This window comes from Mirounga angustirostris, unplaced genomic scaffold, assembly GCF_029215605.1.
Source record: "Mirounga angustirostris isolate CCGP_5_RB_7025 unplaced genomic scaffold, mMirAng1.0.hap1 SCAF_9, whole genome shotgun sequence".
Classification (NCBI taxonomy): Eukaryota; Metazoa; Chordata; class Mammalia; order Carnivora; family Phocidae; genus Mirounga; species Mirounga angustirostris.
Genome location: NW_026991717.1, coordinates 21,269,583 through 21,291,108, shown reverse-complemented (window position 1 = coordinate 21,291,108; position 21,526 = coordinate 21,269,583). Strand labels below are relative to the sequence as shown.

The window sequence follows — 21,526 nt, the reverse complement described above, 5'->3', positions numbered from 1 at the left end:
CCCCCCTCCCAATTCTAGAGCTCATACATGAGTCTGACAAGGTTGCAGGAGACCCGATCACCCTGTACCACCGTCGGTCACGCGTACTGACGAGTGTGCAGAAACCCAAAGTAAAAACAACGCCACTTACAGCAGCTCCAAAGAAAACGAAGCTCCCAAGTATACGCCTAACAAAACATGTCCAGGATCTGTATTCTGAAAATGGCAAAATGCTGAGGAAAGAAGTCAAAGAAGATCCAAATCCGCGGGGAGACAGACCCTCTGCAGGCTTAATGCCATTCCTGCTAAATTCCCAGCTCGAGTATTTGTGGGCACAGACAAGTGGGTTCTAAAAGGGATATGGAAACACACAGGCCATAGATGACCTAGAACAATCCTGATGAAGAGGAGCAGAGGGGAGGTGTGGCTTGCTGATGGGAAGGCTCAGCGCCGAGCAACCGGTCATCAGCGCAGAGGGACTGACACGCAGACGAATGCCACGGAATACGGGGCCCAAAACTACCCCCACGCCGTTATGCCCAGCTGACTTTTGTCAAAGGTACACAAGCAACAAACGATCTGGAGCAGTTGGATATGCATAGACCAAAAAAATGACAGGGACCTCAACCTCACTCCATCCAGAAATTACCTGGTGGGAGGCATCTTTTCTAAAGTGAAACCTGCTCGGCCTGCTGTCCCATGAGTGTGTCTGTCCGTTCCTCTCCATATAATCCTGCCCACTTCCAGCCTGGCCCCTCTACCCAGAGTCGGTGCTGGAAGCAGCCCTGAGCTTCCCAGTCGAGCCCAGTTAATTGCCCAGATCCTGCGCAGTGAGGAAGGCCCCGCCCGCCTGCAAGAATTCCTGACTCCCCTGTCCATCTCTACCTGCCCTGGGCTCTGGGAGCCACCAGGCTGCTTGGCCTCGCCGACCATGCTTTCCTCCAGAACGTGCGTTTTTGGGAGTGATGTGGCTGGAATGGGGAAAGGAAGCCCCATCGGCGCAAAGTCTATCATGCACTGGGTGGGTGTGGTCACCTGTGGTGGGGGACCGAGACACGCTGTGCCCTGCAGCAGTCTCTGGGAAGGCCACAGGATACCACAGCTTTTGATGGCTGCTAGGAGCCACCAAGTGAAGGACAAAGTCACTTCCAAATCCTAGAACGGCAGAGCCCAGACTCCTACAACCCAAAGGCATCCTCGTAGGATGGCCCCTTCTTATTTCTTAGATGTTAACTAGAGTTGGGGTTGAGCCCTGGGACTGTAATGGTGGTCCTTTCTGGGACCCTTAGTTATCTCACAAGTTAGCTGACTTCCATCTCTGAATAAGCCCACCCACCTGAGTCCACCCAAGGACCCAGCCCCTACCCATTTGCTCCCTCTGTGACTAGGGGTTGTCCGCTTTCCTGACACCTCAGACGACCTCCCCACCTCTGGCTTCGTACAGCGGCTCCCACCTCACGTCTGAGAGACCTTCCACATTTTTCCTTCAATGTCCACCAGGATACAACTTCTAGCATCCTTCCCCCGGCCTCTCCCCACAAAGCCAGTGGGCAAAGGGGCCCGGCCTGGCTCCCTCCTGAGGCAGAAGCCCAGTGGACATGAACCTGCTACAGTTTTAGCTCCAGAAAGGGTCCATCCCAGATGGAGTCAAGCATGTCTTCAAACCCATACCCCTCAAGTGGAGAAGAAAGGGCACTGGGGGAGAGGGGGCAAGCCCCCCCGAGCGAAAGCATGAGGCCCCCCAGGTGTACTGACTTACTTGTTACTACATGCCCCTAAGGGAGGAACTCTGGAGAACGTCTATGGTACTGAACAGCAAAGGCTATAGCAAATTCCATCCCCTTAAAGAGCAAGCAATGGAGGGAGGGCAAGGAGCAGGGAGGAGGAGAGAAGGAAATAGGAGAGGAAAGGGGACATGCTTTGGAAAACACAGACTTATTTCAAATGCTGAATGGGGTAAGATTACCTTGTGTGCCGAAGCCATCCGTGGCATCTGGGTCCCTGGGGCTGGACTCGGTCGCCTGCTGATCCACACTCGTAAGCTACGGCAAGAAACGAGGCATCGGATGGGTCATCTGTAGTTTGGAGGGGACATCACAACAGGCTCCAGAAATCAAGGCTGATGTCAGAGCTCATCTTCTAGGAAGACATGTATGTACATTTCTGCTTTTCTCCTCTAAATTTATGGGGTCAGGCTGTGAGGATGCCAAGGCCAAAGGATCACTGCCAAGACCTAAGCCCATCTCTCTGACCTTCTGAAAGCAGAGTGCCCAGCACTCCCCAAGAGCCCACTCCCCAAGAGCCAGGTGCCAGCGACCCCAAACCCACTCACCTTCCACTTCCGGGGGCACTGCTGGGGACCAAAAAAGGCCACACAGACTCCTCCAGAGTCACTGTAGGAGGTAGGACAGCCCCTGGCCTCGCTTCCAACGCCCTCCTCCCAACTGCTCTCTTCCCTGTTTCCATAGCAGGAAGAATAAAGCCACACGGGACAGACAGTCATGAGACCTGTAATGCTTTGGGCCCACACAGCTTGCACACAGGGTGGATGTTTAAGAAACAATCTTGGCCTCCGTGAGCTCCCAGACTCCCCCAGAGCATGCATTTGCTCCTCTTCCCTTTTGCCTTCTGCAGATGGAAGCAAGAGGTTGCTCCCAAGGCTGACCTCCCTGCCTGAGCTTGGGCTCAGGGTCCATGTCCACTCAGGCCATGTGCTCGGTTGAACGTGGGCCCCATGACTCCGGGTACACTGTCCCGTCCTGGTGCAGGGGGTAGCCATGACGATTGCATCGTGTTTGGAAGTCAGCATGCTCTTGCAGATTTCTTCTTGAATGGATCATTCTGCCCAGAGAGGCCTTTGGGAACATGGGGGCAGCGGGGGGTGGGGGGTGATAAGACCAGACCTCCTCTGCTGGGCAGGGATGGGGCACCTCTGCTCTCCTGCCCTGTCTCTCCCTCCCATCCTCTGCTTGCACACTCGGTTCCACCCCGGGTGACCACATCTGCTCCACTGCTCCTTTTAGGGGACAATGGCCCCACACGGGCCATGTGCCTGAATGTCATGAACACCGTACATGTGTGCCCCTGTGCTGACTCAAAAAACGATTTTTGAGTCCTTGTGTCATTTCAGAATTGCTTTGGGGACCTGCTCGCAAATAATGAGCTCTGGGGGAGGGCCGGGAAGGTGAGGCGGGCCCCTGCAGCTCGGTTCGATTCCAGCTCAGGTAATTCCATCCCTGCCTCCCTTGTCTCCCGTCACCTCACTTGGAGAGCTGATAGTCTTCTCCTCTTTCCACCAGGCTGGAGCTGTGGCAGGTGCTGGGCTGTAGCCCTCCCACCAACACACAGCAGGGGAAAGCATGCCCTCGGCGGGGACCCGCGACACGGTCTGGGGGCAAGAATGGCACCTGCGGCGAAGACCCAGAGCCGCCTAACCGTTCCCTTTGATCCCACTTATGTCTAATACTGCACACGCTATGTGCCTTCCTCAGCGCACCTGTTCTGCTGCGGAGGGAACCGGGGGAGGGAGAGTCCCATGGCCACCAACGCTCACCTGCTTTTTCACTGAAATCACTATCTGCCTACAACTGATGCTGGAAATCTGTCGAGAATATTCTGCTAAATCACACAAAAAAGAACAATGCTCTCAAGGTTCATTCCCTTCCAACACTCTTCCTGACCCTTTAAACATTTATTTTTTAATTTTTTTTTTTTATTTTGCAGGCATGGGTGGCCACTTGGACACTCGAGGCCTGAAGACAAGCTCCTGGTAATAAAGAAATATAAATAAAACAAGAGAAATAAAAGGCACAGTGAGACAAGGTCAGGAGGAAATTGGATTCATTTCGTATTTTGCAGTGGTGGCATTGGCTTCCCTCTGGCTCCTGGTCAAATCTGGGTTTGAGAAGAGACAGCCTCCTGGCAGCACATCATCACATCTCGTAAGCAGGGTGGCAAGGGTTTAATTTGAATTTGGCCTTCCCTGATGGCCAAGGCCACCCTGCCACCCAAAAGCCGGGAAGGGAATAGCTGTGAGGTTCACACGGCATTTTTGATTCCATATAAAGGCAGCGGAGAAGAAGGGAGAAGACATGTATTTGTGGCACAGAATCTAAGTTGAAATTTGAGTTTAGCAATGAAGGCTTGTAACAGCTCTTACAGGAGAGGGCTGCTGAGAGGTGAGGCTGTGCATATGGTTTCGCGTGGGACATCCAGAGGCTGCATTTACTTAGTCCCAGACACGCTCTATTGACCAGGAGTTGTAATTAAAAAGTCCGTTGGGGGGCGCCTGGGTGGCTCAGTTGGTTAAGCGTCTGGCTCTTGATTTCGGCTTTTGTGAGATGGAGCTCCGCTTTGGGCTCCACACTGGCACTGGGCAGGCACATGGTGCCTGCTTGAGGTTCTCTCTCTCCTTCTCCCTCTCTCACTCCCCTGCTCGCATGCATACACGCGCATGCTCTCTCTCAAAAAAATAAAAATAGAAAAAGTCCAGTTGGCATTGGGCAAATAATTTCCTCGTCTCCCTTTCTCTTAGGAAGCTCTGTGGCTAAGACACCCATGAAAATTCTGCCCTATTTCTGCAGTAAATTTCCCACTCCTGGGTTGGGTCAACCAGTGAGTATCAGATTTATATCAGATTGTCTTTGGGGGTAATTGTCTGCAATCCCAGATAATGTGAATTAAGATCTTAGGCTAATGCCCCAAGGCAATCTTTGAAGTGGCTTTGCTTTCCAGATTTTTAAATGTAAAGGTGATTTCATTTGAAACTATAAATTCTAACCTTGAGGACTTACGGTTGGCTGCACCTCTGCCATGTCCCCTGCCTTTCTCACAATTTCTAGTCTCCTACCTCAGGCTTCCCGCCAGACGGCCACCAAATTAAAATTCCTGAGGTACCGCTGGATCATGTCAACTCCAAATGCCAAACTCTTCAAAGGCACTGCTGTAGTCCGACATCCAAGGTCATAAAATCTGTATCCAAATTATTTCCATGAACTTCCTTCATTACCTTCAGCTCCCCAACCGGGCTCCACGCTGTCCCACCACCGCTGTCCCTTGATGAACTTCCCCGTTGTTCACACGCCCACTCCCACTCAAACTGTCAAGGTTGGCTCTTCCCCTGGAGCCCCAGAAAAGCTTCTTTGAGGCTGTCCTGTCACCATGCCAGACTGTTAGTTCCTCGAGGAGGTGACTCTGCTCAGCTCATGGTTCCGTATCCCACAGAACACAGCACAGTCTTCTGTGGTCCCTGGAACGTAAGCCTGTCATCCCCACAGGAAGATCAAACTGGCAAATTCCCAGGAACTTTCTTGCTATAGAAAGGAATGCACCCCTTTCGATCCTGCCCTCCAGTTATGGTCTTGAGCCATGGGAAAGAGAAGGACGTTGCAAACGAAGTCTCCAATCTGGGAGAGTGAATGGGTCAAAGTGAATGTGCTCGGTCAAGGGGTGCTGTTTCTTCCTGCATTAAAAATCTCCCGCAGATGAGCAGTCTCCTGCCCCTGGGCCCACACAACGCATGCTCTGCTTTCCCATCAGTCTGTCTTCCTCTCTTTATCCAGGCAAGTCCTGATAGGCAATTTACATGCCTTTTGTCCACAAGGTGAAGTAATTAACCTCCCCCTCCCCCTGGGAGAAAGGATGGTGTTGTAAAGGGGGGCAGCTCCTTGCCATGTGCAGGTGGGAGGGCTGCCCCAGGGGGAGGGGGCAGCTGGCCGGTGCAGCCTTCCCTCTGTGGACAGGAATGGGTTTCATTGACTTCCAGACTCCCGGGGGTGTCTGTGGGATTGAAAAGCGCTGCCAGACCACCGGGTCAAAGAGAATGGGCCCAGCAAGGCACCAGGCCTCCCCTCCAGGGGAGAATGGAGGCAGCCCCTTAATCACCAGCTTATCCCCCTCCCAGTGGGGCCGGCCCAGAGAAAGGCCAGGTGAACCCACACTTCTTCCACAGATCATGTTTTGTCGAGGCCCTTGCAAGCCGGCCGTTTTCTGGGCCAACGCAATATGAGACGGGCTTTCTCAGCACATTTCAGGTGGGCAAAGCTAAGCTATGATGGTCGGTAGGTTAGGGGTGTTAAGGATATTTTCAAATTATGAGGGGTTTCTCGGGTTTAACCCCATCATAAATCGAGGAAGATCTGTATTCCATGCTCCAGAAGAAAAGAGTTAAACCAGCGATAAAACACTCCTCAGTATCCTTCTGGTGTGCGAGTGTGGGGTAGTGCATCCCATGTCACACCCAAATCCAGAGGCCCCTTTCCAGCATCCAGGGTCCTTGATAGGCTGGAGGGGGGCGTTCCCCATTCCCATCATCAGGACTGCTGTTGGGGGTTCTCGCCATCAGGATTGAGAAGCAAAGGGCTCTGAGAAGTCCTGTGGCTCTCCACAGGGTGGTGGACCCAGAATCACGCATCTTCCCAGGGCATTCTCCCTTCTGGAAATGGGAGTGGCGGCTCACCAAGAGAGGACAGAGAGGCAGGCCAGTGTTGGTCCCCAGCATGGAGCTGAATTTCTGTGATGGCAATTAGCAGCAGGTGGAGGAGGGGTGACAGCAGAACTCTTTCTTTTCCCCAAGGTAGCCATGGAGAATCACACACCTCTGGGCTTGCTGGGGTCTCCAGGCCCATGTACTGCCCTGCCTCATGCCCCTGCTGGTTACAGGGAGAGCTGACCATCTGAGGCTGGGTCAGCCTCCCCCTCCTGCCTCCTATGGACTTCTGTCCCCGACCCTGGCTCAGCTGCTCCCCACTCCCCGGGCCCTTCCACAGCTCCTTGGTAACCCTCACGCCCCAGGCCCACAGTTCTACTAACTACCGCCTATCTTCTCTCCTCTTGGCCAAGCATCTCACAAGAGTGATCTACTCCAGTGCCCAGTGTGTCCCTGGACCAGCAGCCCAGCAACAGCGGGAGCTGGGGCTTAGGTAGGGATGCAAATTCTCAGCAGGATCCCCCTCCCCAACTACTGACTCAGAAACTCTGGGGGGCAGGGCGCGGCTCAGCCATCTGTATCTGATCAACAAGCCCGGGATGCCCACCGGAGTCCAAAAACTGCTCACTCACACCCCTCATGTCCCATCCCCTCCTCTGGCCCATGCCAGCACCTACCCCATTGCCCCCTTGTAGCTGCTCCTGCCAAGGTCAGCAGCAGTCTCTGGATGACGAGCCAGGGGGACCAAGGTCAGCCCCTCACAGCCTCCGGGCAGCACTGGACCTATCTCTTCCCTCCCGAACCACTGTGTCTGTGAGTCCAGGCCCCCTAGGAGCCCTTTTGTGTTCTGCTCTGCAGCCTGTCCAGTTCCTCTAGCACCCGAAGTATTGCCTCCTACCCGCTCCCGGTTCCCCAGAATTTGGTGACCATGACTGCGGCTAACCTGGATCTCTCCAAGGCCCCAAGCTATAGAAGCTGCGGATGTTCTGATGACCCTAGATTCCAGTGAGCCGAGCAGGTCACCCTTTACCCATGTCATACTCCTTGCAGACTCATCCTGAGTGGCTTTCTGTTTGAGGATGTGCATGCTGCGCTGTGCCTTCTTCTGAGCCTTGCCACTGCCACCCACTCAGCCTGAGCCCTCAGCTCACGGAGGCTCCTTGGACACCCCCAAATATGGATTGGATGCCTCTGCCCAGTACCCTCCAGCAGGGCACAGGGCTCCCCTCAGAGTACTTATGACTCCCTTTACAGTTTCCACTGATAATACTGATTTGAGTGATTTTTATCATAAAGAGGAAAAGAAATCACTTCAGAAAGGCAGAATTTTCCACTCCGCTTTTTACAAAATTCAAGAGTAATTCAATTATTATAAGTTTAGAAATAAGATTTCAGTCACGCTTTGCCTCTCCACTAATGAATCCTGCCCCCATGCCAACCCCAGGCAGCTCCCACATGTCTGCTTCTACTGTGGACAGAAAAAACGCCAAGAGTCCTTGGCCGAGTCCATCTGCTGTCTGCAGCCTGATAAGCTGGTCCAGGACGTTTCAGGGCAAGAGTAGGCGGAGAAGAAGGCCCAGAGGCTCAGGTGGCCAGCACCAGGGTGGGCTGGGGCGGGCCTGAGCAGTCCCACCCAGGTGACCCTCAAGGAGAATCCTTCTTGTAAAAAACGTGTGGCCAATGTCCCACTAGGCACAGAGGTAGGCACCTCTTGCCTTTTCTTCCTGTCCCACAACCATCCGGCCTGCAGAATGTGATTTCCATTGTGGATGGGATTGTCTCCAGAGGCTTGTGGAAGCTGAGTCTGAAGAGCCATTGTGCAAAACCACTTCTCCACCCACAGAGGTCCCTTAGGGCCAGGAGCTCCTCGGTGGGTGGCCAGGAAAAGGACGGGCACTGCCTCCTGGCCTTCTCACCATGTGGACCCGAGATCTCAAAGGGGCAGCGAGGACATCAGAAGGTCTGGGCCAGGTCTGAGGCCTGCACCCCTTCCTAGCAGGTGACTTGGGACGCCTATCCGAAGGTTCCATGCTGCTGAGAAGCCCAAAGGGATGTGGGTCCAGATGGGCTCGGGAGAGCACAGCAGTGCCCTTTGGATGCTCCTGGTCCTGGTTTTGCAGACTCTGCTCTGCCTAGGGCTCAGCGCCCAGAACTGGCTGCAGCCCACATTCCTGGCAGGAATTCTTAGCTCCCCTGCATGTACCCCTTCTCTGCTTGACTGCTATGCTCCCCACATGTGCCCCAGCCCTGCGGCCTCACCGCAACCTGTCCTGCACTCGGGTGCTGCGTGAACTTTTGAGTGTTCACACCTCTCTGCCCTGGCTTGTGGCCTTTGATATTCAGGAGTGACAACTGTGATGTTGACAACGAAGATGACAATACCATAAAAAGGGCAACTGATGTTTGCTGAATCAGAACCTACTGTGTGTCAAGTACTGTGCTGGGTCCATTCCACACATCCCATTCCATCCTGTGTGTTGGTACTATTATGATCCCCATTTTACAGATGAGGAAACTGAGAATTCACCAACGTATCCCCAGTGCGTGCCCACTGTGGGTCAGGCACCCCGAGGCTGTGGGAGTGCCTGGTTCACCTGGCTCAGAGGAAGCCGGCTACACCCACCTGGTGGCTCAGGCACTTCCCTGGCCTATGGCTGCCCAGCCTCATGCAGGACCAGGGATCCAGGACTGCTCTCTCACCTCCCCAGTAGACAATGACAGAGGCATGTCGCTGAAGCAGGCCAGAGTCCCCCCGGTACTTGGTTCACAGCCTGAGCTCTATCCTTGAGGGTCTCTGCTCATGGCTTTGAACCTGTACCAACCAGCTCCTTCTGCTCTGTGTCCCCAGACACACCTGCTAGCCATCAGTTCAGGTGCATCTGAGAGAAGCCAAGGGAGAGAAGCACAAATATTGGGACTGGCATCTTAGGGCCTGGGGTGGGATCTCTGCAGGTTCTACTCTCTGAGCCTGCTGCCTCCTCTCCACAAGACCAGAGAAAAAAATACAAATGCAAGGAGTGTGCCTAAGTACAGGAAACTGGCTTGTCTGGCGCCCAGGTCTCACCTGGCTGGTAGTGGTTGGGCCCACCACGGCCTCGTAGGGCGGGGGGAGTTCGGCAGGGTAGAGCAGGCCAGGACTGTTGATGGCAACATCATACAAAGTGCTGAATGGAGAGGGAGCAAAGTCCAAGTGGAGGCCCCTGAAAAGGGAGAACCATCGCATTGTCACTCCTGGGGTGGGGGAGGGGAGCCTGAACTGCTGACCTTTCTCTTAAAGGCGATCAGAACTCATTTGTCAGGGTTTCCCCTGGTCAAATACTCATTGTGTTTGTGAAATAAAAGGCTCATTCGCTAGGCAGTTTTACTTTCTTTTGTTTTTTGTTTTTTTCTGGAGAGATGTCGACATTTTCACTAAATTCTATGGCCCTGTCCATTAAAATTAAAATAATCATAGAGCCAATTAAATCTTTAATTAAATTTTACGGTCATGTTAATGACCATAACTCAGTGGCAGTTTTGCGTTTCATGAGAACATAATGGAGCCACTCTTGTGGTTTGCTTTTGTTGTTGCACGGCGGCAATACCAAGAGAAATGTTCTTTCTCTAAGCCAATGTTCTCTTTTCACTGTTCACGCTCTGCTCTCTAATCAAACATGCTCTCATATGTTCGCTCTCCTCCGCTCAGCTGCCCCACTGAAAACGAGCGTGGCCGTTGCAAGTTCCACCTCCCCCACTGCTCCTATCTTCCTGGTGTCCATGCCAGTCACTGCCACCATCACCAGAAAAGACCCACCTGTGGGCCTCGGCTGTGGGCGTGCAGGTGTACTCTGGTGGGTAATAGGGTGGAGGTGGGAGTGGGGGGATGAATTCATCGAAATCCAGGGTCTGGTGGAGCACAGTGCCATGGGGGGTCACGCAGGCTGGGCTCGCAGAATGCGCCCTTTGTGGAAGGAACTGGAAAACAGAGAGATTCAGAGTTATTTGGGACATCTTGTGTGGCTTGTGTCTAATTAAGCTAATTACACATAAGCTTTAATGATCCATTTGGAACTTATGTAATTTAAACTGTCGGACTGTGACAGCAAAACACACACTTCAAGATGATGGCTCCATGAGGAATGCCCTGCCCCCAAAGCTTCTTCGTTAGGCTTTGTTTCTCACACTGCTACGCAGAATGCCTCCATCCTAAGGAGAAATAAAGTCTGGGAAGTCTTTAGTTCTATCCCCACCCCTAAATCTTTCTCTTCAGATTATACTACTCAAAGCCTGTGGGTCAAAAGGGTGCCTGATGCCCATGATTTAAGACTGCACTTCTGGAAGTATGTTCATGAGAAAATACCAGACCCTCAAGATGTTCCTCTCTACCCCCTCCCAAATTCCTACAGGGAAATAAATTTGGGAAATGCTACCTATTTTACTCCCTTCTTGGAGCCCTGTAATGCATGTTTGTGTGTTAAAATTCCTGAGAAGGTCTGCACCAAAAAAAAAAAAAAATGTTTAATCCGTTAATGGAACATTTCTCATATATTTCATTATAGGTCCCTTTGGACAAATAGTATCTATACTTCTCAGTCCTAGGAAATTCATAAACTTTGTAAAACACTGCTCTGAGGGAAAAGAATCATGAGCTCCAGAACATTCTGTGGGGCAACCTTAAAACCGAGATGCTGCTTGAGCAAACTGAGGTAAAATCGTTTAAACAAAAAGAACTCTGCCTCTGCCTAGCTTTCCATTTCTGCCCATAGGGAGCACTGGCCAATAACTTCCCATCCTCTGGTCACTGCTCCCCAGAGGTTACCCGTGGCATGGAGATGTCTAAGCCATTGCTCCAGTTCCAATCAACACCTCACTGTGAGTGCCTGCAGGTGCAAGAAGAGTGTGCTACTCGAATGCTATGGTCTGGGATGCCCCACCGCATGAAGGGTGAGACAATCAACTATATACAGCAAAGCAAGGACAGTTCCACTAGTAAACAATCTCTCCAAGCACTGTGCGGGGACCTGGAGTCTACAAAGGGTTAATGAAGATGACATCTGAATGGGTCTGAAGGTTGGTAGGTAGGCTTGCAAGAAGGTGCTCCAGGCTCAAGAAGAACAGGTGAGCTAGTGAAAGATGTGTTTAAGAAAAGCCAATTTATATAATACTCTAGAAGTTAATTCTTAATTCTGGAGGCACTGGGGAGCTAGTGAGGGTGCTAGAGCTGGGAAGCAGTGCTATTAAAGATGTGTGGTAGGACGTACCTTCTGGCAGCTGTGCTTAGGATAATCTGGACTTGATAAGAGGCTGGGATGGTAGGACATTTTTGCATGAGTAAGGGTGAGGTCACGATTCTGAATCATGACCATGAAATCAGCATGCTCTAGACTCACAGAGAAAGAATAGTGACCATGTCTACACATGTAACACATCAGACTGAAATTGTTTCATGTGGGTTTTCTTAACACACAGAGCACGTTCCTTGCCTTTCCAGTATGTCTGAGCCATGGCTTTGTTTAATTGTCTGAAATAGAGGTGAGTCAGTGGCTATGAGGAGGTCGAATGTGTGTCTGTCATCCTCTGCCTTGGAAAGCTGTCAGCCCCGATGCGTATTGCACAAAGCTAAGCAGTTAGGACAAGGCCAGATGTCCTTGAGGTCTAATAGGGACATATTTTGAATGAGTCTCTATTGGAAATTAGAAAAATCAATAACACACTCAAGCATGAAATGCAAAAGTCAAAATGCTTTCCTAGTAAATGTACAATCCCGCCAGGAACGGGAACAACAAGCATTTTCAACGAGAGAGGCGAGGCACTCCAGATGATCCTATTAGCAGGTTTAAATGCATAGATGCTGCCACACACCAGAGGTTTTTAAAAGGCTAAATGACAGCTTTAACCACTTCTGCTCTAAATGCCAGATCACCTTTCCAGTGGTGTGTTGGGTCCCTCTTTAGGGAAGCAAGTCAGGCTCAACTTGTTGCAAACTGAGCTTTATACCTAGGTTCCTCAGCCTTCCCAGGCAGAAGCCTGCAAGTGACACTTGACATACACCCTCCTCCCCCAATGAGGTGGGGTCTGTCTCCAAGCCCAAGGTCACCTACTTGGGACTCTGCTCTGAGATGCTAGGGCTGGAAGTCTGCAAACCTTGTTTCCCAGACTCCCTTGTCGGTTGGCTTCCTATTGGGCTCTGCCAACAGGGGGCGCTAGAGGGAGTCTGGAAGAAGAGAGCTACCATTCTGCTCCTTCCCCGCTCCTACTCTTGTGTTCCACCCTAAGGGGTGGAAGCTGCCTCCATGGTTGCTTATCTCTGTGTCTGTTCTCTCTTCCCAGATCCCCACTTACCTTTCACCTGGCAACCTCCTAGTCATCCTTCAGGACCGGCAGGAATGCCTCTTGGCCAGCCCACACCCCGCCACGCTGCCTGCTCTCACGTCTGCAAATTAGTGGCCAGGCGCAAAGCCTGAGCCTGCATTGGGGTGTGGTGGGTAGAAAACCAGCTCTGAATTGTCTTCTTCCCCAGGTGGACCTCCTTGCTCAGGGCCAGTTTAGTTAACGACCGTAATTCATGATGAACTATGAATGCAGGCAGGAAAACTTGCTTGTTCTATGAGAGCCAAGTTGAATGCTTTGGAAAGACCTGACAAGGGAGAGCAGCTGAGCAGAAAGTTCTGCCAAGCCAGGTCCTGGCAAGGCAGCTATAAGGAGTGGAGATGAGTCATAAAACATCCAGGGGAGCTCTGCATTCTGCTCGCTTTGCATGTCTCACTCCAGTTTAAAGGAACTGAATCTGGAAATTACAGATGGTGCAATTTTCAATGAAGTTTATACAAGAAATACAATTCGGTACACTAATACGTAGACCCCCAATCGAACAGAAGGTCTTGACCCCAAATCAAAACCCTGGTGGACAAATGTTAATTTTCATATTTAAAGTCACAATGTTTCCAGCATATACGGTTTCACTGTTAGGACTGTCTGTTGTAACTAGCTTTTTAAGATTAATCAGGGGGCTGCCTGGGTGGCTCAGTCAGTTAAGCATCCATTTTCAATTTTGACTCAGGTAAAGATCTCAAGGTTGTGAGATCCAGCCCTGCGTCAGGCTCCATGCTCAGCGTGGGTCTGCTTAAGACTTTAAAAATAAATAAATAAAATCTAAAAGAAAAAAATAAAAAAAAAATCAGACACCCTTCGGTCCTAGTCTGATAGATAAGTAGCACCTACCCCCAGAGATATTTCTGGTAAACCCAGACCTCAAGGAAGGTCACTGTGGGTCCAAGGAGGGATCAGCCTCTGTGAGGCGCTGGTGGGAACTGGGGTGAGCTGGAGAGGTGAAGATACTGGTGAACTTGAGTGATTCTGGGAATTCTGGGGTGGCAGGTGTTACAACCATCCCTGACCGTGGCACCCCTTGCTAGCTCCATGGGTGAGCCCACCGTTAGCACATCTGTGAAAGGCTCGGCGCTCCGTCTGCACTTTCTGGAGGTGTTCTACTTTACAGGGCACACGACTGGTGTTGAGAACATAAATGACAATAAAAGATGAAGTTCACAAGCAAGTGCCTAATGGAGACACATGTAATAGCAGATGATGTCCCTTAGGCTAAAGTGGCTGGCAATAAAGTTCATGGGAAGGAAAAGAGCTGAGTGGAGAAATGGGGAAGATGAGATTATGCTCAAGAAATAAAACTAAAAATGTGAGATCAGAGATACTTTGGAGGTAAAAGCTTTCTCCATTAAACTGTATCAATAAACTGAATTTTATCATCAGTTGCCTTTTGCCACTATTTCCAAAACATATTAGAGTACTCCAGCTGTATAAATTCTGATGCTAGGCATAAAGCTTTGCATCTCATGTATACATGCATTCGTGATATGAATTCCAAAAATGGTTAATTATCCCACGATGCCGATCCCCAGAAGGAAGGAAGGAATTATGGGTTCCCTCCATGCCAGGCTAAGGCCCTTGCTGTGAGTCAGTCCGTGGTCTGGGGTGCCCCGTGGTCTTTGGTGCATAAATGACACCAAGAGAATTATCTTGTTTCCTGTTTCTGTGTTTTTGGAGCAGAGCTGGAACTTAAAGGTACTTGTGAAATGATGTGTGTGCAGACACCTCCTAAATTTTTAAAAATTTGTATCCCAATCCCTTATGATTGTCTCACGCACACCGAAATTGAGAGCAATATATCTAGGTACCCTCTTTCACTGAATCTTTCCAAAGCATTCATTTTTTTTATAATAGAAACAATGATCTTTTTTGCACTCATATTTCACTGGCTTCTGTAACAGTACAATATGCACTTACAAGGCAAATACCACTGGCCTAAGACTGTTTGGGGGACAGCTACAACTGTCCCTTAGGCAGCTTGTGACCCAACTGCTGTGAGCAGAGATGGCATGTGGGTGAACCACAGAGGAGGCTATGCTGTGGGGAGCAGGCAGCGCATCTTACAGGTGGGATGGAGGACCGTGGCTCTCTAGCCAGTGGGTTCAGCACAGGGGGACTAAGAGAGCTATAACTGTATGCGCAAGGAGCTTACTGTAGCGCTGTCTGCACGGGCCTAACAAAACCAAAATCAAAACCAAGAACGACTCAAGCATCCACACAGAGAAATGGCTGATGGACGTTACATTCACAGTATGGATCAGTGTAGACATGAGACATTCCTGTGTATATTGACCTAGAGGGATGTCCATGATCGTTGCAGGTTATAAAATCAAGTTGCAGAATGATATGAATGGTGTGATCCCATTTGGTTAAAAGGAAGACATAACACGGGGTGCCTGGGTGGTTCAGTTGCTTGAAGTTCAGGTCATGATCCCAGGGTCCTGGGATTGAGTCCCACATCGGGCTCCCCGCTCATTAGAAAGTCTGCTTCTCCCTCTCCCTCTGCTCATGCTCTCCCTCTCTCAGATAAATAAATAAAATCTTTAAAACCAAAAAGGGAAGACATAGCAGAAGGAAGAAGAGAGGGAAGAATGGAGAGAAGGAAGGAAGGAGGAACAGGGAAAATAGACTATCTGTATGTGTTAATATAAACACTAAGAAATCAAGAAAGAAATGGAAGGAGTCATTGCAAAGTTTCCTCAGGAGAATGAGGAGGGAGAAGGTAGCTTATTAACTTTATCTTTAAATATCTCTGTATTTTACTTGTTTCAGTGATCATATATTACTTCTTTAATTCAACAATCTAATGAAATGAAGTAAGAAAATTAAAGTCAATTACACCTGAAGAAAGCTGGAAAAAAAGGAGAAGACTTTTCTTAAAAATTAAAAAGAGCTTCTGAGGCATGCTCATGAATAAGTTGATTCCAGGTTCCATCCCTCAGGGTGAACCATGAGCCCCTGGGTCTCTCACTTCTCCTTTTCTAGGGTGCAGCCTGTGTGGCCAGCCTCACCCAGCCTCTCACCCATGTGGTAAAAGCCAACCTCCTCCACGTGAGCCACCAGGGTTTTTCAAAGCCCACGCACATGCATTATCTGATTCTTCTCTCAGCGGCCCTTTGAGGATGGCAGAGCATGAACAATCTTGTAAAGAGCAGAGGAAACTGGGACAAATAAGCAGCGATGTGCCCAAGGTCATGCAGGGGTCCCAAAAGGCGCCATGGTCATATGCCCCCAGTTCCTTTTTGGCTCCTGAGACGCTGCACGTCAGCAGCACAGCAAGGGACTTATAAGGAGAGTAGAGCCTTGTCTGGTCCCATAGCCCATGGTCACAAAGGGAAAAGGACTCGCCAGTAGGAATTTAACCAATTTCTACTTCCACACCAGGGGTTAGAAGCAAACTTATCCACAAATACTCAGCGATGGAAAAACCATGGGTTCTGATGGCGGCTATTGTCATTGTGACCACACCTTACCTCCCTATGGTGTTTTGCAGTTGACAGAGGACATCAAGGACCACGGCATGCTTGGTCATGGCTGCAGGACATTCCCAATCACAAACTAATACTCCCCCTGCATTTAAGAGTCGAATAGGTCACACTTCTTGAATGTTCACCGGGTATGCCATTCGGTCCATTTCAGAGGTGAGGAAACCGAGGCTCAGGCGGGTTCGGTGACACATCCAGAGTCACTCGCTTCATACGCAGAAGAGGTGGGACTCGGATGCAGACACGGCCAATGCCAGCCCAGGATGGCAGGCCTGCTCACATGCCACACAGCGGAATGATAGCGTGAGCCTGCATCGATGTGATCATGACCGCATACACCATCACAGCTACCCTACGCTGTATTCGGGTTTAGTTGCTAATTTTCATTCTAATGCTTCAAACCAGAGAATGCAAACTTTTATATTTATAGCCCCTTGGTTCTGTTAGTTTTGTCAAATTGGTATGATATTTACAGATCAATAGTAAAATCTGCAGAGGTGAGTAGAACCCCACGGTACTTAACCTTTCCTTTATACAACACGCCAGAGAAAATCACCAACATGAGGCCTCAGTGAGTGAGGCCAAAAGTTCATCACTGCTGAATAACTGCTTAATTAAATCCCTTTCAGAAAACTGCCACCTCTCCGAAAGGTCAGCCCCGGCTGTGACAGCTGTGTAGATATACACTGGGACAAAGAGGCGGGCGTTGCATTATGATTAGAACAAATGAATTTTTAACATCTTGGTAATGATGCTCTCTGGCCCTGTAACTTGATGAACTGATGTATTGCCATGGGGTGGATGAGAAAGAGCAAATAAAACAGCCTACTACAGGAATAGCTTACTTTTGCTTTCATGAGATGCATAAAATATTGAGGGGGAGGCAGGGCAGGTCTCGAAGAAGCAAAAAGAGAGACAGAGACAGAGGCAGAGGCAGACAGATACACATGAAGAAGCAAAAAGAGACAGACACAGACAGACAGACAGACAGACACACACACACAGATGATTCCTACCCTTAGCATTGGAGAACCATATCTTCCCATCAGTTTCTCTTTATCATATGGACTTCAGTGGTAACATACTGAACAGTGGGCTGTGTTTCATTCACGTTGAATAATGAAGAGCCTTCATTATTTATTAAGCATGTACTTATAAACGTGTATTAATAAGTGTGTGACCCTTGCTCCTATTCTCATTTCTCCCCCTTGGGAGCGGCAGTTCTTCAACTGTAAGACTCTGGCCTGGGTGCAAGACAGGGGGAGGGGTGATCAAATGATGGCCAGCCAGTGACTCTGCCACTAGATTATGAGCTCAGGGTTAATTAGCAAATCTAAAAAGCACAGATGACCAGTTTTTCAATTTGAAAAGGACTCATTTTCTAAAAAATCTTCCTTTATTAAAAGAGAATTCTGAAGCTGGAGGAAGGCTCCTTGCCCTGGAGGTCCTGGGCCCAGAGGATGTCTAGGGCTATAGGACTGTCACTAAAATTACTCAAGAGAACACACAAGGGGCCCATCTAGAGGGGCATGAGGGTGGCAGGACTCTGTTAACACTCAGCTCCAACAAATACCTGAAATAAATACATTAATGACACCAAATGTACAGGGCAGCATGAGGGGACTGCCAAGCACCATGGACTCTCAGGGCCTATCATCCTTGGGGCTTCTGGTTGGAAGCTAGAAGAGTCCACTCTCCATTGGTTTCAAAGTGGCTGGAGGAGAAAGGGGTCAGGCTCACCATTCTGAGTGTGCTTGGGAAGGCAGGGGCCCACTTACCATCTGCAGGATATCAGAAGAGACCATCTGCATGCAGCACATGGCTGTGGCCAACGCACACACAATGGTGGAGAGGACGTTGAGGGCACACACACTGAAGAGGAGATCCTGTGAGAGAAAAATGCAGCAGAATGTCAGTCTCATCTCGACAACCCGGATGGCAGATCCTTAGCATTTCCATCAAGGTCCAGAACGAGTGTGACCAATTGCCTTCCACTTCATGGAGGGTTTCTTTTGTAGTTTTTTGTTTGTTTTAATAATCAAAACTGGCGTTTAATATAGACACATTTGTTTATTCTTCTACAGTGCTGATCAAATTATTCTTAGATACTGAATGATGTATTTCACACTTTTGATCACTATTAGGCACTCACTGTCTAAGAAAATCTTGAAATCACTGACATTTAAGTAGGTGGACATTCTTTATCAATTATAAAATGTAACTGAAAATTTTGAAGACTTTAGTAAAATGCCAAGTTTTTAAATTAAACTTTTTACCTTGAGGTAATGGTAGATTCACAAGCAGGTGTAAGAAATAATACAGAGAAGTCCTGCGGACCCTTTGCCCAGTTTCCTCCATCTTGCAAAACTATAGTGAAATATCACGACCAGGAATGACAGTGATGCAGTCAAGATATAGAACATTTCAATCACCACAAGGATCCCCACCCCACGTTGACCTTTCAGAGACACACATACCTCTCTCCCGCCTGCTCCAGCTCAATCTCCCATTCCCAATCCCTATCAACCATTAGCCTGGTCTCCATTTTAATAATTTTGTCCTTTCAAGAACGGTATACAAGTGGTGTCATATAGCATCCAACCTTTCAAAGTTGGCTTTTTTCACTCAGCGTGATTCCTTCAAGATTCATCCACACTGTTGCATGTGTCCGCAGATCATTCCTTTTTATTGTTGAGCAGTATTCCATGGTGAATGTACCACAGTTTGCTTAATCAGGCACCGGATGAGAAATATCTGGGTGGTTTTCAGTTTGGGGCTATTATAAATAAAGCTGCCATGAATGTCTGTGTTTGTGTATGGGTCTTTGTGTGAACATAAGTTTTTACTTCCCTGGGAAGAATATCCAAGAGTACAATTGCTGGGTCATATGGTAATTGAATGTTTAGTTTTATAAGAAAACTGCCACATTGTTTTTCAGAGTGGCTGAACCATTTTATGTTCCTACCAGAAATGTATGAATGATCCAGTTTCCCTGCTTCCTTGCCCACATTTGGTATCACTATTTTTATTTTAGCCATTCTGATAGGTATGTAATGATATACCAATATGGTTTTAATTTGCATTTCTTTGATGGCTAGTGCTGCTGAACATCTATTTGTGTGCTCATTTGATCTGTATATCCTCTTTGGTGAAGTGTCTGTTTGTATCTTTTGTCCATTTTCCAATAGAATCATTTGCTTTTTTATGGAATTTTGAGAGTCCTTTATGCATTTTAGATCCTAGTCTTTTGTCAGATGTGTGATTTGCAAATATTTTCCCCCAGTCCATAGCTTGTCTTTTCATCCTTTTCACATAAGTTTTCACAGAACAAAAGTTTCATGTTCATAAGGTCCAGCTTACCAATTTTTGCTTTTATGGATCATGCTTTGGTGTCAGGATTTTCTCTTATATTTTTTTCTAAAGTTTTTATAGTTTTATATTTTACATTTAAGTGTGTGATTCATTTTGAGGTAATTTTTGAATAAAGTGAGGGTTAGGTTGAGGTTTGTTTTTGTGTTTCTAATTTCAATATTGACATGTTCATTGCTAGATATAGAAATGTGGTTTATATTTGCATATTTATCTGGTATCTTATGACCTTGGGATTTATGTAGACAATAAGGCCATATGCAAATGTTTTATTTCTTCTTTTCCAATTTGTATGCCTTTATTTTGTTTTCTTGCCTTATAGCACTAGCTAGAATTTCAAGTATTATGAATAAGAATAAGATGAATAAGATGGTGAGAGCAGATATCTTTGGCTTGTGCTCTATCTCAGAGGGTACACTTCGTGGAGTTTTAGCTGTCCAAGTACAATTCATTCCTCTTTAGGAAACTCACTCTCAAATCCATAAATAGAAAAAAATAACCATGATTCACAAAAATGACCAAAGATTTAGTATACAGGAATACCTTGGAGATATTGGAGGTTGAGTTCCAGATCATTGCAATAAAACAAATATTGCAGTAAAGTGAATCAAATGCATTTTTTTGGTTTCCCAGTGCATACAGAAGTTATGTTTGCACTATACTATAGTTTATTAAGTATGCAATAGCATTATATCTAAAAAAATGTACATACCTTAATTTTAAAATGCTGTATTGCTAAAAAGTGCTAAACATCATCTGTAATGATTTTGTAATCATTTTACTGGTGGAGGGTTTTGCCTCCCTGTTGATGTCTGATGACTAATTAGGGTGATGGTTGCTGAAAGTTGGGGTGGCTGAGGCAATTTCTTAAAATGAGACAACCAAATATGCTGCATTGATTGATTCTTCCTTTTGTGAAAGACTTCTCTGTAGCATGTGATGCTGTTTGACAGCATTTTACCCACAGAACTTCTTTCAAAATTGGAGTCAATCAATCCTCTCAAACTCTGCCACTGCTTTATCAACCAAGTTGATGTACTATTCTAAATCCTTTGTTATCATTTCAACAGTCTTCACAGCATCTTCTCTAGGAGTAGGTTCCATCTCGAGAAATCCTTTCTTTGTTCATCCATAAAAAGCAACTCCTCCTTCATTCAAGTTTTTTCATGAGTGCAGCAATTCAGTTCCATCTTCAGGCTCCACTTCTAATTCTAGTTCTGTGGCTGTTTCTACCACATCTGCAGTTAGTTTCTCCACTAAGGACCTGAACCCCTCGAAGTCATCCAGGAGGGCTAAATCAGTTTCTTCCAAACTCCTGTTTATATTGATATTTTGACTTCTTCTTGTGAGTTATGGATGTTCTTAATGGCATCTAGAATGGTGAATTCTTTACAGAAGGTTTTCAATCGACTTTGTGCAGATCCATTAGAGGAATCACAATCTATGGCAGCTACATATAAGCTTATGAAATGTATTTTTTTTTTTGACTGTTCTGAAAAATACTTTTTTGTTTTATTTATTTTTTATTGTAATTCTAGTATAGTTAACATACAGTGTTATTAGTTTCAGGTGTACAACATAGTGATTCAACAATTCGATACACCACCCAGTGCTTATCCCGACAAGTGTCCACCTTAACCCCCATCACCTATTTCACCCATCCTCCCACCCACCACCCCTATGGTAATCATCAGTTTGTTCTCTAAAATTAAGAGTCTGTTTCTTGGTTTGTCTTTCTCTCTCTTTTTCCTTTGCTCATTTGCTTTGTTTCTTAAATTCCACATATGAGTGAAATCACATAGTATTTGTCTTTCTCTGACTGACTCTTTTTGCTTAGCATTATACTCGTTAGCTCCATCCATGCCATCACAAATGGCAAGATTTCATTCTTTTTTATGGCTGA

At 47.8% G+C, this 21,526-nt stretch overlaps 1 protein-coding gene across 17 annotated transcripts in view; it reads right to left on the bottom strand.

The window, feature by feature from the left end:
* Positions 1–21,526, bottom strand: part of ENTREP2 (endosomal transmembrane epsin interactor 2) — a 481,153-nt gene that overhangs the window by 9,440 nt on the left and 450,187 nt on the right. For all 17 annotated transcript variants that reach the window (XR_008507963.2, XM_064570012.1, XM_064570016.1 and 14 more), the window contains 4 exons: positions 18,033–18,140; positions 10,200–10,360; positions 9,471–9,606; positions 1,946–2,021 (listed from right to left, as the gene is read on the bottom strand). Coding sequence is in view for 16 of the 17 variants with exons in the window: in XM_064570012.1 (XP_064426082.1) it covers positions 1,946–2,021; positions 9,471–9,606; positions 10,200–10,360; positions 18,033–18,140 (481 nt within the window). In the remaining variant the exon portion in view is untranslated. The remainder of the gene's footprint in view (positions 1–1,945; positions 2,022–9,470; positions 9,607–10,199; positions 10,361–18,032; positions 18,141–21,526) is intronic.